The sequence below is a fragment of the Aethalodelphis obliquidens genome, unplaced genomic scaffold (assembly GCF_003676395.1).
Source record: "Aethalodelphis obliquidens isolate GAN/ISIS:26980383/991018 unplaced genomic scaffold, ASM367639v1 scaffold7, whole genome shotgun sequence".
Lineage (NCBI taxonomy): Eukaryota > Metazoa > Chordata > Mammalia > Artiodactyla > Delphinidae > Aethalodelphis > Aethalodelphis obliquidens.
In genome coordinates this window covers 4839524-4854504 of record NW_020837951.1, presented here as the reverse complement: position 1 = coordinate 4854504, position 14981 = coordinate 4839524, and the positions used below count along the sequence as shown (strand labels likewise).

The 14981-nt window shown below is 58.4% G+C and overlaps 1 protein-coding gene across 5 annotated transcripts in view; it reads right to left on the bottom strand.

The window, feature by feature from the left end:
- Window positions 1-1919: 1919 nt before the first annotated feature.
- Window positions 1920-14981, bottom strand: part of RAPGEF1 (Rap guanine nucleotide exchange factor 1) — a 233375-nt gene continuing 220313 nt past the window's right edge. For all 5 annotated transcript variants that reach the window (XM_027104474.1, XM_027104470.1, XM_027104472.1 and 2 more), the window contains 10 exons: window positions 13245-13329; window positions 11275-11367; window positions 10213-10398; window positions 9371-9455; window positions 9138-9232; window positions 7631-7709; window positions 7443-7544; window positions 6179-6276; window positions 4939-5067; window positions 1920-4521 (listed from right to left, as the gene is read on the bottom strand). In XM_027104474.1, coding sequence (XP_026960275.1) covers window positions 4371-4521; window positions 4939-5067; window positions 6179-6276; window positions 7443-7544; window positions 7631-7709; window positions 9138-9232; window positions 9371-9455; window positions 10213-10398; window positions 11275-11367; window positions 13245-13329 — 1103 coding nt within the window. In that variant the 3' untranslated portion in view covers window positions 1920-4370. The remainder of the gene's footprint in view (window positions 4522-4938; window positions 5068-6178; window positions 6277-7442; window positions 7545-7630; window positions 7710-9137; window positions 9233-9370; window positions 9456-10212; window positions 10399-11274; window positions 11368-13244; window positions 13330-14981) is intronic.

Below are 14981 nucleotides of genomic sequence, written 5' to 3'. Positions count from 1 at the left end.
GTTCTGATATGTTGTATTTCCATTTTCATTTTTCTTAATGTATTTTTTATTTTCTTCTTTGACCTATTAGTTGCTCAGTAGTATACTGTTTAATCTCCATGTATTTTTGGATTTTCCCATTTTCTTGTAATTTCTATACTTTCATACCATTGTGACTGGCTAAGATGCTTGATATAATTTCAACCTTCGTACATTTACAACAACCTGTGGTCTAACATGTTACTTGTGCTGGAGCATGTTCCGTGTGCTCTTAGAAGAGTGTACCCTGTTGCTTTTGGATGGAATGCTCTGTATGTATCTCTAAGTCCGTCTGGTCTAATGTGTTTAAGGCCAACGTTTGCTTATTGATTTTCTGTCTGGGTGATCTGTCCATTGATGTAAGTGGGGTATTAAAGTTCCCTACTATTACTGTATTTCTGTGTATTCTCCCTTTAGGTCTGTTACTATTTGCTTCGTGTATTTAGGTTGCTCGCATTTGGGTGTGTAAATATTTACGTGTTATTTTCTCTTGCTGGATCACCCTTTTTCCTATAAGGTCTTATACATCTCTTATTGGGTTTATTCCTAGTACCTTAAGAATTGTGATGTTAGTATAAACTGGATATTTGAAGAATTATGTTTTCTAGTAGTTCGTTGTTAACTATCGTGATTTTCTTACTAATCTCTTTTCTTGTTGCATTGGCTAGTATCTCCAGTACGACAGTGAAAGACAAGGTGACAGTGGGATCCTTACCTTGTTCTATTTTAAAGGAACTTCTTTAAATATTTCATCATTAAGTATAACATTTGCATGAGATTTTAGAAAGTAACATTTATTAGATTAAGGAAGTTTTTGATTTCTACTTACCTAAGACTGTTAGTTATTTTTTAAATAAAAATTATGAATGGGGGTTTTAATTTTTTAACAGTGGTCTTTCTGACTACTGAGGTGATTATATGGTGTTCTTCCTTTAATCTGTTAATGTATTTTATTCAGGAGAGGCTAGGCCATGTTGTGAAAACTTACAAGCCCTGAAATCTCAGCAGCTTATTAGTAAGTGCAAATTCATTTTTCATTCGTGTAAAGCCCAGTATGGCACAGTGGGAGTAGTCCCTGACTGGGCTCCCTCCAGTTAGGGCTCTGCCATCTCAACACCTGGAATCTAAGTATGCCATGGTGGAGAAAGTACACATGGAGGTGGCACACCTGTTCTCAGTTCCCCAGGAAGGAAAGGCCTACCAGATGGGAATGCCCAAATAAGGGTCTAAGAAAAGGGATCAAGTACTATCATCACTCCATCCTTGCATCTGCGGATGTGCCCAATGGGGAGTCTTGAGTTTTACGTTATCACTGGTTTGGGGTTGCTAAGATTATAATTTTTGCATCAGTAATTTTGCCTATAATTTTCCTTCTTGTCCTTGTCTGGATTTGGTGTCAAGGTTGTATTCTACTCATAAAACAAGTTGAGAAGTGTTTCCCTTCTTCTGTTCTCAGGGGCATTCGTCTAAGACTGAAGCTACCTGTTTAGCATAAATTACCTGTTAAGCCTGTCTGGACCTGATGTTTGTGAGTGGATTTCAAATCCAACTTAATTTCTTGAATGTTAAGTACCTCTTCTTTGTAGTACTTATTATGGTTGCAGTATTTCACTTGTATCATTTTTCAATTAAGAGGATTCAGTGAGGTACAGCTGCCTGCAAAGTGCTTGGTACTCACTATATGCTAAGTAATAATAGTGGCGCTAGCTCACCAGATACTGTTCCAGGTATAACTTGCTGAGCCTTCACAGACTGTATAAGGTAGAGCTGTCCTTACCCCCACTTCCAGATGGAGAAACTGGGGAACAGAGAAGGGACCACAGAGGGGGGGACAAAAGACCCCCCCCAACACCTGCCAGGCGCCCAGCCCACAAGGAGGTCACAGAAAGGAGACAGCTCAGTTGTCACTTTGACACACGCGGCATGTGGTACACAGGTGGCCGCGGCTTTCATCTGTGTTTATTTTCCTTTCGTATAAAAGTTACAGGTTTGAAATGTCTGCAGGAAGATGCCACCATCAGCCAGGTTAGTTGGGGATATATTACAATGTAACAACACTGGGGAGGCGCGGGGCCGTGGGAGGGAGGCGCTGCTCAGAATCGGGCTTTAATTCAGCCCTGGCGCGTGCCTGCCCTTGCCCTGATCCACCCACACCTGCAGGTGAGAACTGCCTCTGCAGAGAACGAATCCTCCCGAGGGTGTCTCTGTTGTAAAGACAGATTCGTACAGCTGATCTGGCCCCTGAGACAGACAAACCACAGCCAGGCCGGCAACTCCCAGAGCCAGAACGTGTCTCCATGAGGTCAAGGTAGGGAAGCCTGGCAGCCAATAAGTTAAAACACACATTGCACCTGCTGCCCTCATGCAGGGTCACCTGGCCACGCCGGCCCCTTGTCCACCTGCGCTGCCTGCCCAGTGCCTCGGCTCAGAGCCAGGGCTCCCGGCAAGGAGGGGAGGTGTGGGTGTAGGGTCTGTTCTGAATTGAGGGACGGTGAAGCCCCCGAGCCCCGTCCAGCTCGCGGCTGGGACGCTGAGCCTGAAGCGGAAGCGCGGCGTCGACAGCTGCCCGCCTATGGAGGGAGGCCCCAGGGAACCGCAGTCCACACAGCCCGTGGGCCCTGAGCACACAGCAGCTGCGCAAAGCAGCAGCAGAGCAGGGCCAGGCCAGGAGGAAGACGGGAAGGAGGGAAAGACTGAAATGAGAGGACTTAAAAAAGCGGGAACAAACTAAAACCCAACCCCACACACAATACTGTTCATAACCAGCGACTCTATACACACACTCTTTAAATAATAAAGTGACGCGTTCCGCCCGCTGCCGCAGGATCGCTGCCTGAGGGGTCGTAGCTGACATTTCACAGATTCCTCCCCTCTGTGCACAGGACAGACAGCTTCTTGATAAAAGCTGTTCAAAGGCCCATGAAGGACTCAAAGTGACGGGGCTGTTCCTTTAAACAGTTAACAGATGTTGCTTTCTACTTCTGTTCTGTTTAAGCCCGGGCTGAGCCTGGTGTTCGCCTGCCCGAGTCCCAAACCCAGGAGCAGGGAGCTCTCAATTATGTAAAACGAACAAAACAGGAGGCGGGCGGCCTGGGGGCAGCCGTCGGATTCTGATGGCAGCCTGCCCGCAGGCCCACGTCGGGCTGGCACGGAGGCCAGGGGGGTGTGGAGAGCCCCTGCAGACCTCCCCTCAGCTCGTCCACCTCAGCAGCGGGGCTGGCTCTGGAGAGCGAGGCTGGAAAGAGCACCTGCTTCTGAAGCCGCTGCGCCTCACTGCCGGCCAGCAGGTGAGCCATGGCCGTCAGCCCCAGAAGGCGCCTCTGCGCCAGGCCCCTGCCTTTCAGGGACACCCTGTCCTTCCCACGGGAGAGCCGGTCAGGCTGCCAGAAGGTCTGATGAGCAAAGAGGGGCCCCTTTGGGCCCACCAGGCTCAGCGCCAGGGAGGAGGGGAGCCCGCAGGGCGGGACGGATAGGAGGAGTTTAAGGCACACGGCAAGCGACAGAGGAGGGGGCTGCCGGCCCTCCCCCCAACAGAAATGCCCCTCCCCTCTCTCTGGGTTAACTCACCAAGAGCTACTGGCCCCAACTCAGAGAAAGTGTGTTTCTTGGATGGTCAAGTCCTTCCTTTCCAGCTGCTGCTGCCCAGCTCCCACGGTGCCAAGAGGATGGGGAGGGCCGGTGGGACGGGGCGGAGGAAGTGAAGGGGCGAAAACACGATGGCCACGGCTGCTGCTCGTGACCCAGCAAGGGCGGGCCAGGACCGCGACGGGAGCACCAGCCCCAGGGCTGCTGAAAGGCCACCTGCCGTCCCTTCTGGGCCAGGTGAGACGCTCACACCATCCTCCACTTAAAAAGTAGGACATGGAAAGTGAAAGGAGTCTTTCCCGGGTCTCCTCTACTTTCTGCCCACCCAACTGAAGGCTACGGGGAGAGCAGCCCCCGCCCCGAGGGTCCTTGGGCCTCTACTCATCTGTCATTTCAGGAGATTCAGAAGACTCCCACCATTCCCGGGCTGCTGCTGAAGTCCCTGTGCTGCTCCCAGGCTTGGGGGGAGGGGGAGAGAGGGAGAGCAGAAGACAGAGCAAAAGCAGAAACCCCAACCCCAACCCCCAGTTCACAAATCAGCAGTGAGACCGCCCGCTGGCCCCCCCGGGCCGGGGGTCTGCTCCTGCGGGGGAGGGGCAGGAAGCTGCTGCGGCTCCGGGCGCCTGCCCGGCACAGCAGCGGCCTGGATGGGCCCGGTGGCTCTGAGGCCAGGACACGCGCCGCCGCCACGTGACAGGTCCACAGTCCCTTCCGGCCTCGGAGCGGCGCTCTGAGCCTCGCGTCCTCCGCGTTTGCGGCACCCGCTCCTAGGTCTTCTCCTCCCGGTCTGTTTTCCTCCGTGTTATGTTCCTGGGTTTGATTTTCAGAGAGAGTTCCCACAGCGCCTCCTCCGCCAGGTGGTCACTGAAGTCGTTGAAGAAGTTTATGATGTCATCGTTTCTCCGGATGTCGTAATGCCTGGTGGAGGGAGGAGGGTGGCCGGTGAGAGCCAGTGTGGGCCAAACAGCCCCAAGACCCCTGGGAGGTGCCACGTGTGCCGCCTCAGCAGACTCACGGGGCAGGGGCGTCCACGTGTGACGCTGGCGCTCAGAGCGTGAGCTGCACCCCAGAGCTGTGCTCTGCTCTGTGCAAGGGCTCCCGGAGCAGCACCCCGTAGCCAGGCTCCGCTCCGCAGGAGGTCCCAGGGAGACCCCAGTGCCCCGGAGTCAGGAGGGCCAGGGCTCGCCAGCCTCCCGCCACGGGATCGCGCAGGACGAGCTGGCGGCCAGCTCTGGTGCAGGCCCTGTGCCACACTGGAAGGAGCAGCTGCTGGATCCCCGCGGGCCCCTGCGCAGTGCGCCCTGCCCGCCCGGTCCCTCAGGCGGCAGCACTCACGCCTGCTGGAAGCACCGCATGCTGTCCAGGATGTTGAACTGTTGCCACCGTTTGGAAAAATTCACCTTCCCGTCAATGTAGTCCGGGTTTCCCAGGTGAACGAAGGTGAGGTCCTGCAGGATGAGCCCCCTGGGAGGACGGAGAAGCAGGTTAGACTCCGGAGGGTGAGCTGGCAGGTAATCGGTTGCTGGGCGAGCCGGAGCCCGAGCCGCTGCCAAACCCGCAGGCGCGTCTGCGGGGAGGGGCGGCGCGAAGTCGACTCAGGTTCTGGTCTCCGGAAAGCGGGCTCAGGCCCACCTGCTACGGAGCCTCTCCAACAGCTGTCCCAGCCCAGCAGAGCGGTACAGGTAACAGATGAGCAGGAAAGAATGACACCACCCCGAACTTGAGTGGCGGGGTGGGGGTCACATGCTGTCATCAAACAGGGTGCGCAGCCCCGCGGTGAGTGGGGGCGGTTCTTGCACAGGGATAGCCCAGCCCGAGGGGCATGGCCACGCCCACCCAAGCAGCCCGGCTGGGGAGGGCTGTCGCGCTTGGCCAGAGCAGGAAGGCTAGGAATCACGGCAGGGCCGGTGGCTGCAAGATGTACACTTCGGAGCGTGGAGGCCAGGGGCATGCCGCCGCACACTCAGCCTGGGACAGCGCTGAGTCTCCTGTCCTATTTGGAGATTCCCACCGTCCCCTAGCATATTAAGGGGTCTGGTGAGTCCCGCACAAAGAAAACTGTTTAGCTTCAAGGTTTTCTGCTATTTCCCAAGCTTACGTGACGTGGGATTCTTTTTGGTGAGATACCTATTTAGCCCGTGGCCCACACTTGGGGAAACGCTCCCTGAGCTGCCTCACGCCAAGTACTCTCAGGGTTCCTGGGGTGACAGGAGGGCCCTCCGGTGGCTGTGATGTGCAGCTAAGCTTGGGGACAGCTGGACTATAGCACGCTGCTGCTGGTGGGGGAAGAGAGATGCTACACGGCTGTCCACACGTGCGCCTAAACAAGCCCGCTGGCAGATGAGGGAAGAGAGGAGGCGTGGGAGGGCCGGGCGGTGGGGAAGACTGAACCATTTTCCCTGGGCCCCTCTTTCATCTAAGTTGTTTAACAAGGAGCACGTTTTACTTTTAAAGTTCAAACAGAAGCACAAACGTCTGGGTTGGGAGCCTTTAAGCGAGGGCTTCTCTATGGGGGCCCACTGTATCTTCCCCAGAGCACACGGCGGGGCAAACCCAGTTGGGAGGCTGTACTCACAGGTATGGGATGCACGGCGGCTCCACCTCCGAGAGGGCGGCCCGGTAGGCGCGGAAGGAGGATGAGCTGTCAATCAGCGTGCAGTACTCCGCCAGGCCCTGGCAGGAGGGACGCACAGTCCGTGAGCACGGTGCCAACGCTGGGGCACCGAGCCCCGGCCCCTCCCCCCACCAACCCAGAGCCAGACCCCGCCCTGCCCCAGGCACAGGCAGGCCTTCCGCGGTGCTGACAAAGAACCGCGTCTCTGAGCAGCCAGCGCCCCATGTGGTGGACCTCAGGCTGGGCTCCTGCTTGGCTGTGCTCAGCGCTGCAGCCCGCCTGAACCTCAAAAGCACACACTGGACCATGTCGCTCCCGGCCCCGAGCCTGCCTTCATGCCTCACCGCACTCAAGGCAGAGTCCACTAGGGATGGCGGTGAGCTCGCTGCTCCTGCACGCAGCGTGGGTGGGGTTTTGCCTGTCCTGCCCCTTCGCCTGTTGTGTGCCTCTCGCCTTGATGTGTCACCTCTTCCAGGAAGCCTTCCCTGCCTCCTCAGGGCCTGTTACGTGTTCCTGGAGCAGCTGGTGTGAATGTCCCATTTCTCCATACACCACTGTCTCGTAACTGTCCCTTCATGTTGCCCCACGAGACGACCCCCAGGTAGCCCTGGCGACACTCAACCCTGTGGGCTTTGTCTCTCTTCCAGGAACAGCACCCACACAAAGATAAGGGTCCAGTTCCTTGCCAGGCCCCCCAAGACCCCTGTGATGCAGAGCCATTCTCCCCAGTGATGTGGCCACACTGGCCTCTGTCCCCTCTGATGGGAATTCCCCTCCCTTCCCAGGAAGCTCCTATTCGGGTCATGGTGTGATCGACACCTCCTTAGGGCGCCTCCCTGACCCCCAGGCTGGCCCAGACGCCTCGTTCACATGCTTGCTCAGCACCCCATCCCCATCCTTCTCCCTGTAGTACCTGCCCTGAGGAGCTCCACCTAATAACGGGTCTAGCCTGTTCACAGTACATCCCAATGCCTAGTGCGGCCCGCACCCAAAGGAGCCCCTCTAGAAGCCCGGGTCGAGGGCAGGAAGCAGAAGGTGAAGCTGGGACCCAGGCACGGTTCTGCGGTACAGGCAGCAGGATGTGACGTGACGTGACAACCCCGGCACTCACTAACACCAAGCCCCGCAGGGCCCAGTGACTGGAGCTTAGAGACAGGAAACTAGGGCAGGGCGGGGCAGAGCTCGTCCCACAGCTGCCCTCCCGGCTGCCCTCCCAGCCGCCCACCTCTGAGGTCTGCTTCTGCCACTCCAGCCTGCGGATAGGGGCTGAGTCCAGCGCTGAGAGGATGGCCAGGTAGGAGTTGAAGTTGTTCAGCTTCCGTAAGTGCTGCAGAGAGAGGGTGGGGGCAGGGATGGGCGGGCGGGCAGGCAGGGGCTCCGGTGGCGGGCTCTGGGGAGGGTGCCCACAGTTACCTTCATGATCTTGATGAACTTCAAGAGCAGCCGTTCCCTGTCTTGGGCCTTTTCCTGTAACATGATGATTGACCGAACCCTGCACGGACCAAGGGGAGAAAGAGACAGTTGAGCTGACCCGTCTCTCTTCAGGCCTCTGGTGGCAATGGGACGGGGGCACCTGTACCAGCTGGCCAGGAGCCCATGCCTAGGGAGTGCCCCGGGCTCACGAGGCACCAGGTGTACCCCCGTCTCTGCTCTGAAGGAGCTCATGGCACCCCAGGGATAGGTGAGAGGCCACAGAGAGATCCAGTGGCTGGGACCTCTGACTGTGCGGATGGACGCTCTCCCGGTGAGCGCTGACCGTGAGCACCACGGCGGCTGGAAACGCTCAGCGAGTGTGGCCTCAGGACTAGCTCGGAGACGAGTGGGCGTGTGGGCTAAGAGGCCACCTTGCTGGCCATGAGGGAGGGCACCTCTCAGAAACTTAGCAACCAAAGCCAAAGGCCAGCCTTGCACGAGGACCTCACGGTGGCCTCGACCCCCTGTGCTTTCACAGGGGCCACCGCCCGTCACCCAGAGGACATGCCCCTCTTCTGACCCATTAAAGGGCACCGGCACCGAGTCCACCTTGAGCACCGGGGCTCTGAAGGGGCTCCACCCACATCTCCTCCTAGGCAGGCCCCAGGGGGTGTGTCTGGAGCCCCCAGCGCCCAGCAAGGGGCGGGGCTGGAGGCCATGCTCAGGGCTGCACAGCTTGTCTGCCCTGGAAACCACCTCGTCCTCTGCTGGGCTGCTACGCTAAGCACGTGCTGCTGACGAGTGAAACGCTTCCTGTGGTGCAGGGAGACGCAGGGCAAGTGGGGGAGGACCCAACTCTCCAAAGAGCAATCCTTAGAGCACTTACAAATCAGACGTTTCCCTGGTGGTGGGGACGGATTGTGTGTGTGTCCGGGGGTCACTATGAGACTGCCACTGGCCGCCACACCCAACCATCCTCTACTGAGGCCGAGAGGCTGTGGACACCCTTGAGTCGCGTCTTTAAGAGTCAACAGTTCTGCTGTATGTTACAACATAAATGCACTTCTGGGCTTCACTTTGCTTTAAGAATTGAAGGCTAAATAAAAGTATTAATACAGCCACTCCTTTGCTCTACCTCACAGAGTCAGTGTGAGGACCAGTCCTGAGGCCACCTGGCAGTGGGAAGACTGGCAACGACCAGTGCAGGGTGGCAAGTTTAACACCCGCTCCTCTGCCGCCATCGATAGCAGGCATTACTAATAAATCCTGGCTGAGTCCTCCTCAACCCGCCTCCCCCCCGCCCCAGGTGGCCCCTTCCAACGTGCAAGACACGCCCTGTCCTGTCCCTGCCCTTGTCCTGTCTCTGGTTCACAACGAATGCCCACAGGGCCCCAGAAGGAGCTGGGAGGAATGAAAGGGCACCCCTTTGTCCTTGCCATGGGCGCTCTCTGCGAAGGACACACAAGGCACCCATCCAGAAGTGCTCTGCACTGAGGCCCCTTCTTACCAGTAGGACATGTTGTTGAAGTGCTCCGTGAACTGGGTCAAGTTGGGGCTCTTCTCCTCGTTCTGCTCTTTTGCCCAAAGCAAAACCTCAGGAATCTGAAAAAGCAGGTAGACTGGATAGAGCCTCGGCCCGCTGGCTCTGCTGTGACGCAGTGGCTTCTCTCACTCGGGGACAAGCAGCTGCACTCACCAGGGCCGGGCACAGCCCTCCCCCAGCCCCACGCGTGGCCATACCTCTATCTTATAAAAGAGCTCGGCATCCAGCAGTGTCAGCTGCTCAGCTATCTCATGACTGTGAAAGTCATGCAAGGTCCCGGGCCTGGAAGACAGAGGCACGAGATGAGTGGTCAGTGGACGGGACGGTGGGGGCTGGGTGGGGGCTGCACTTCAGGCCTCAGAGCTGAGGGAACACGACTTGCTTCACCGCAGCACGGAGGCCACGCGGCGGGTCGGGGGCGGGTCAGGACCGGACTGCACTCGTCTCCCTGGGACCACGGGGCCTGCCTTCCCCCCTGCCTCCGCCCGGCAGGCTCGGTGGCTCCACTCGCGAGCCCGCGAGCTCAGCTCCTGAGAACGCACAGCCTGACCCCGCTTCAGGGCCCAGTGGGAACAAAGATGGTGCCACGTGAATGGAGCTGAGACACCACAAAGAGGTGATAAATCAACAAACCTCCGTGGCCCCGGGAGAGGGCCGGTGGAGCCTCTGCACAGGTTCTCAGGGACCGTCAGGATGGCGCAGGGGGCGGCAACAATTAAGTGCTGACCACAGCCTGAAAGGCATTCCTGTCCCCTGTCCTGGTAAGCCCCTACACGCCCTGCTGCCCCACTTCCTACTAAAACGGTGATCAGTCAGTCATACAACGTAACCCTGGAGAAGAGGCCCAGCCCCGGGGGAACCCCTGGGCTGTCCCTGAGGCACCTCGTCGCAGGGCCCGGGCAGAACCGGGAGGTGAGGTTGTGAGGCGGGGGGCGGGGAGGGGGGCACTGAAGGAAGTGGAATGGAGAGACGGCTGCCGGTACGGCTCTCGCCAGAGGCAGGGCCTGGAGAAGCCCAGGATGGACGGCGGGTGGCGCACCTGGCTGCTACGCCCCTGGCCGCCAGGGGCTGGTCGGAGTTGGCACACCTGAGCAGCTTCTTCTGGTCCACCTTGTCCAGGATGTTCTTCCGGAGCACACGGGCCAGACTGAGCTCCCCGTTGCACACCAGGCGAAAGACCAGCTCCATCAGCAGCTTCAAGATCTCTTCCGTCAACTCCACTAGGCTAAAGGGCCAAGGGCCATGCGGTGAGGGGCAGGGATGCGAGCATAAGAAGAGGGCTGGTGCCACGGGGTCTAGAACCCCCTCAAGACACCTGAGACACCCACCAGCAGAGCTGGGAAACCTCTCGTGGGAAGAGAGCCAGAGAAGGTCTTGGGATGGCTGTCTGCATCCTAGAGTGCCGGGAGTGGTCCCATTGCCATTCTCTCAGCAGATGGTCACTGGCACTGGATAAGCACCAGGGACCGCGCTGCGGCCTGGGCGATGGAGACAAATCCTGCCCCAGGGGAGCTCCTGATCCCACGGGGGTGATGAATCACCATGAGGTCTGGGCTCCACAGACAGCCCCAGGACGCCCCTGCACAGTATTCTCCACACGCAGTGTTTCACAGCCCCACCCCGTAATCACTAAGGCCACCGCCCAGCAGAAGGTAAACACCTTGAGGGCGGGGCCTGGGTGGCTTCCTTTCCCAGGGCTCTCTAGACCTAGGAAAGGGACCTTGTGCTTTGTGTTTGTTCAATGACTGGAAATGGCAAATGCCACTCAGGGGACCGTGGAAAGATGAGGAGGGCAGCCAAGGTCTAAGCCACGTGCCAGAGGGATGGCCCCCACAAGGAAATCAGGGCTGGGCCGGGCCGGGCCAGGGTGGGTCTGAGGGGACAAGCCATTCTCCCCAGGGGTCGTGTTAAAGCGCGCAGGAGTGAGCCCTGTCCGGGGCCTTGGGCAGGGCTCTGTGGGCACAGAGCCCAGGAGATGCAGGTGAAATGTGATGGGAGGCCCAGATCTCTGCGGGGAAGCCTGTACCCCGGCGGGGACCCCAAGATGCCCGCGGCCTGCTGGGCCCCTCCGCCCTTCATCCCCCGGGGTGGAAGGACTCACCAGAGCTCGTCCACCACCCGTACCAGCACGAAGAACGTGTTCTTGCTGACGCGCTTCTTGAATGTGTCGGCAAAAGGAGAGAACTTCTCGTACGTGGGCGCAGGTTAAAGAAACAACCACCCTCACGGGTAGGGACGGGGAAGTGTGCGGGAGGGCCGCCCTGCCCCAGCCCCCCTTCCCTGAGCGAACCCTGGGAACGAGGGCACGGGGAGGGCAGAGGACCTGTGCGGGGTGGCGGAACTGCAAAGTGAGGTTCAGCCCAGACCTGACCCCGTTCTCGACCACCAACCTCTCCTGCCTGCAGAACCTCCTCCCTGCACTCCCAGGCCTGCCTCTCTGCTGGGATCAACCCAAGGTTCCTGTGACCGCTGAAACGCTGAAGGCTGCATCGCTGAGCTCAGGCAGAGAAAGGTGGTCAGAAAGCACTTGCCCTAAAATCCCCGGGTCCCTGGGGAAGGCGCACAGCCCCCCAGAGAGGTCTCCCTCCGCTCCCGTCACGAGTTCCCATCACCCTTCCACAGCTTCAGAGGCTGCCTGCGCATCTGCCCTTCAAACACCTGGCTACTTCCTCCCTGAGGCCGTGGCTGCCCTCGTGTTCATCAAGTGTCCAGACACTTCTATGGCTCCATACCGCCTGCTCTCAGGAAGGAGCCATGCACCAGGGACAGCGCCGAGGGCCGGCAGCACACAGGACCCACCAGCCAGCTGCGCCCAGGATCTCGATGCTGCAACACGTCCGTTAACATGCCTGAAGCACCAAGCAGGGCAGATGCTGAGACGCCGAGTCAGAGAGGCCTGGAGGGCACTCTCCCTCCAAGCTGCCATGCGCGTCACTTAACCTCGCTGAACTTCAGTTTCCTTAATTACACGGTAGGAAATAACATCATGGCGCCACATAACAAATGGTAGTGATGTGTGTAGGAAATGGTATAGTGGAGAGAGATTACCCATGCAATCGCTCAGCATCATAACCGACACCAGGCCGTTCTCAACAAGTGTGAGTTACTATCATTCGCTGAGCCAGAGGCCTGTGAGGCACTGAAGGTGTGAGGCGGGAGGGAACGAAGTCTGCACGTGGGGGCCGTCCAGTTCTGAGGGACCAGGGCCCCAAGGGGGGGGCAGGGGAGAGAGGAGGACAGGAGGCAGAGGAGGCGCGGGCACACGGGAGGGAGTGGGAGAGCGTGGGAGAGCTGGGAGGGCTCAGGACTTCTGCCCCAAGGGACAGCGGCTGTCCAGCAGATGGCAGTCATGGGCTGTGACGAGGGAGGACGCTGAGGGGCGGGGACCCTGGGCTGCAACAGTAGCTCCTTAGCCTTGGCAGGATGGGCAGGTTTGGACCCGAGAAAGAGGCAATGAAAGTGCATCCCTCCAGGCCTCGGGATCTTCCTTGGCCACTACTGTGGGGAGTCGTATCTGAAAGGGTGAGCCCGTTGGGTAGATGTGGTCGAGGGGCAGGAGGCGACTGTGCTCCACTGCTGGGTCTGCCATCTGGGGGAGTGGCCGTGCCTGCCCCTGAGGTGGTTCTCTGGAGTCCTGATTCCCTCAAACCCTGCACACTTCGTACCCATCACCCCTAATGCCCTGGGGCTCAGCTCCGCAAAGCCGCAGGTGCCAGTGACCTGGGTCTCCGCAGGGGCCCGCACACTCCCACCCTCTCAGTGTGTGCCAGTTCTTTCTGATTCTTTCTCAGAATCACCCAGTGATCACAACTGCCATTAGGCAGCACCCTATGTTCCAGGCACTTCATATAACATCACTCAGCCCTTTTACAGACGAGGAGTGAGGCTCAAAGAAGCCTTGCCTGAGGTCCCAAAGCTGGGCCATGGCAGAGCGGGGCTGAGCACCTCCATCACTCCTACCCGCAGCTCCCTGCGCGAGGGCTGTGTGGGCACGAAGGCCCCTCTCCCGGCTCCAGGAGGCTCTGTGCAGTGAGAGGTGTGGCGCCAGGGCTGAGGCACAGGCAAGGATATCTGTACTGCAGCTTCTTGATGAGCTCCTCAGGGGTGATGAAGGTCCTGTAGGTGGTCAAGAAGGCCTCGCAGTACAACACCAGATCTGGAGGGAAGAGCAGTTGATTAGTGAGGCCTGCCACTGGCGCAGGGCACAGACAGGCAGCACACCTGCTGCAAGTACATGCCACCTCTGATTACACAGAGAGCTTCTTGTTTGCGTGAAGACGATGATGCAAAGAGTCTTAATCATCATGGGCACAGAGAATACAATTCAAACTCATCATCAGGACTCTGAAGCGAGTCACAGGTAACACTTTAGGTGGAGAAGCCCAGGAACAAAAACCTTGGGAATCTCCACATGGCGAGAGACCTAAGCGAAGGCCGAAGGGGCTCAGCCTCACGCTGCTGGACCCTCAGGTGTGCGGGCTCTGGTGTCAGGGGAGGGCAAGGCCCACTGGGAGGAGGCCAGCCTGGAAGTCAAGTGGGATTAGGGCTGGCAGCTCCCACCCAACGCCTCTCCTTCCCTTTGCAGGGGCTGGTTCTAGCCAGGGATTCCCAACCTTTCCACATTCACAACAGACCCCTGTTTATTTATGGCTATGACACACCCTCCCAACCACACAGTCTCCGGAAAAAGGGGGGGGCATGTTTTAAATGCAGGTCCCTCCTGGAGACAAATGACCTGGCCAGGCTTGTGAACTTCAGAGTTATTCTGTGCTGGAGCTGAGGTTCGAGTCCTGATTCGGCTCCAAAGTCTGTGGCCCTCACCGTGAAGCTGGGCACATGCACACACATTACTTAAGTATTCTTTTCTGGACACAGACCACCTTCCCCTGTCTTCTCTCATTCCTCCCACGACTCATCGGGTGGAGGAACCTCAAGGACCCCACTTCTCCGGCTGGGCAGCCCCGCCCTGCAGAGCCCAGCTCCTGTCCCCCGCCCCTGCCGCTCACACCCTGGACAACGAGAGGAGAAGAAACACCTGCGCGTGCACCTGGGGTGTGCTTGGGTGATCTGGCTGGCGGTGCGGTGCCGTGAGGGAAGCTTACGGACTGGAGGTGCAGCAGGGGGCCAGTGGTGCTGGGCTCAGGCTCCTTCCTGGACCCCAAGCCCACCTAGCTCACTGTCAAATTTGGGCTTCTGTTCAAAGAGGGGCAAGGAAGCAGAGATGGGTCCAGGGGAGGGCAAGGCCCACTGGAAGAAGGGGTCCAAGGCTGCACCCCCTGAGCCATGGGGTCTCCCAGCCACTGGTGTGGTCTCTGGTCTGCAGGAAGCCACCTGCCCAAGGAGCTTGCTGTGTGGCCCAGGGCCTCTGCCTCAACCGCCCATCCCAGGGACAAATGACTGCAGCCTCAACATCTTTCCACTGATAAAACCGAGCGGAAGCCCCAGCGGGCAGCAGAGCCTCCTCTCCCAGGCATGGTCGGCACCGACTGGAAGGTCCTCGGGTTGCCCTGCCTGCAGGGCTCCCTCTGGCCTGGGCCGCAGCCGGCTGCACCTGGCAGGTCAGCAGTTTACTGCTCAGGGCTGAGGACTGGGGCCAGCTCCCACTTCAGCCTTTCACTACTGGACAAAAATGAGAGCTGTTTCTCATGCCAGGCTGAGGCTGGAGCTCTGACCTGTCCGGCACGGAGGAGGGTTTACTGAAGAAGCCAGAGCACGGGCTGTTCCTGGGGATGTAAACAGATACTCCCCGAGCACTTCCTATGTGCCAACTCGCTCAGTCTTCACACCCACTGGGCACTTTGAACCTCT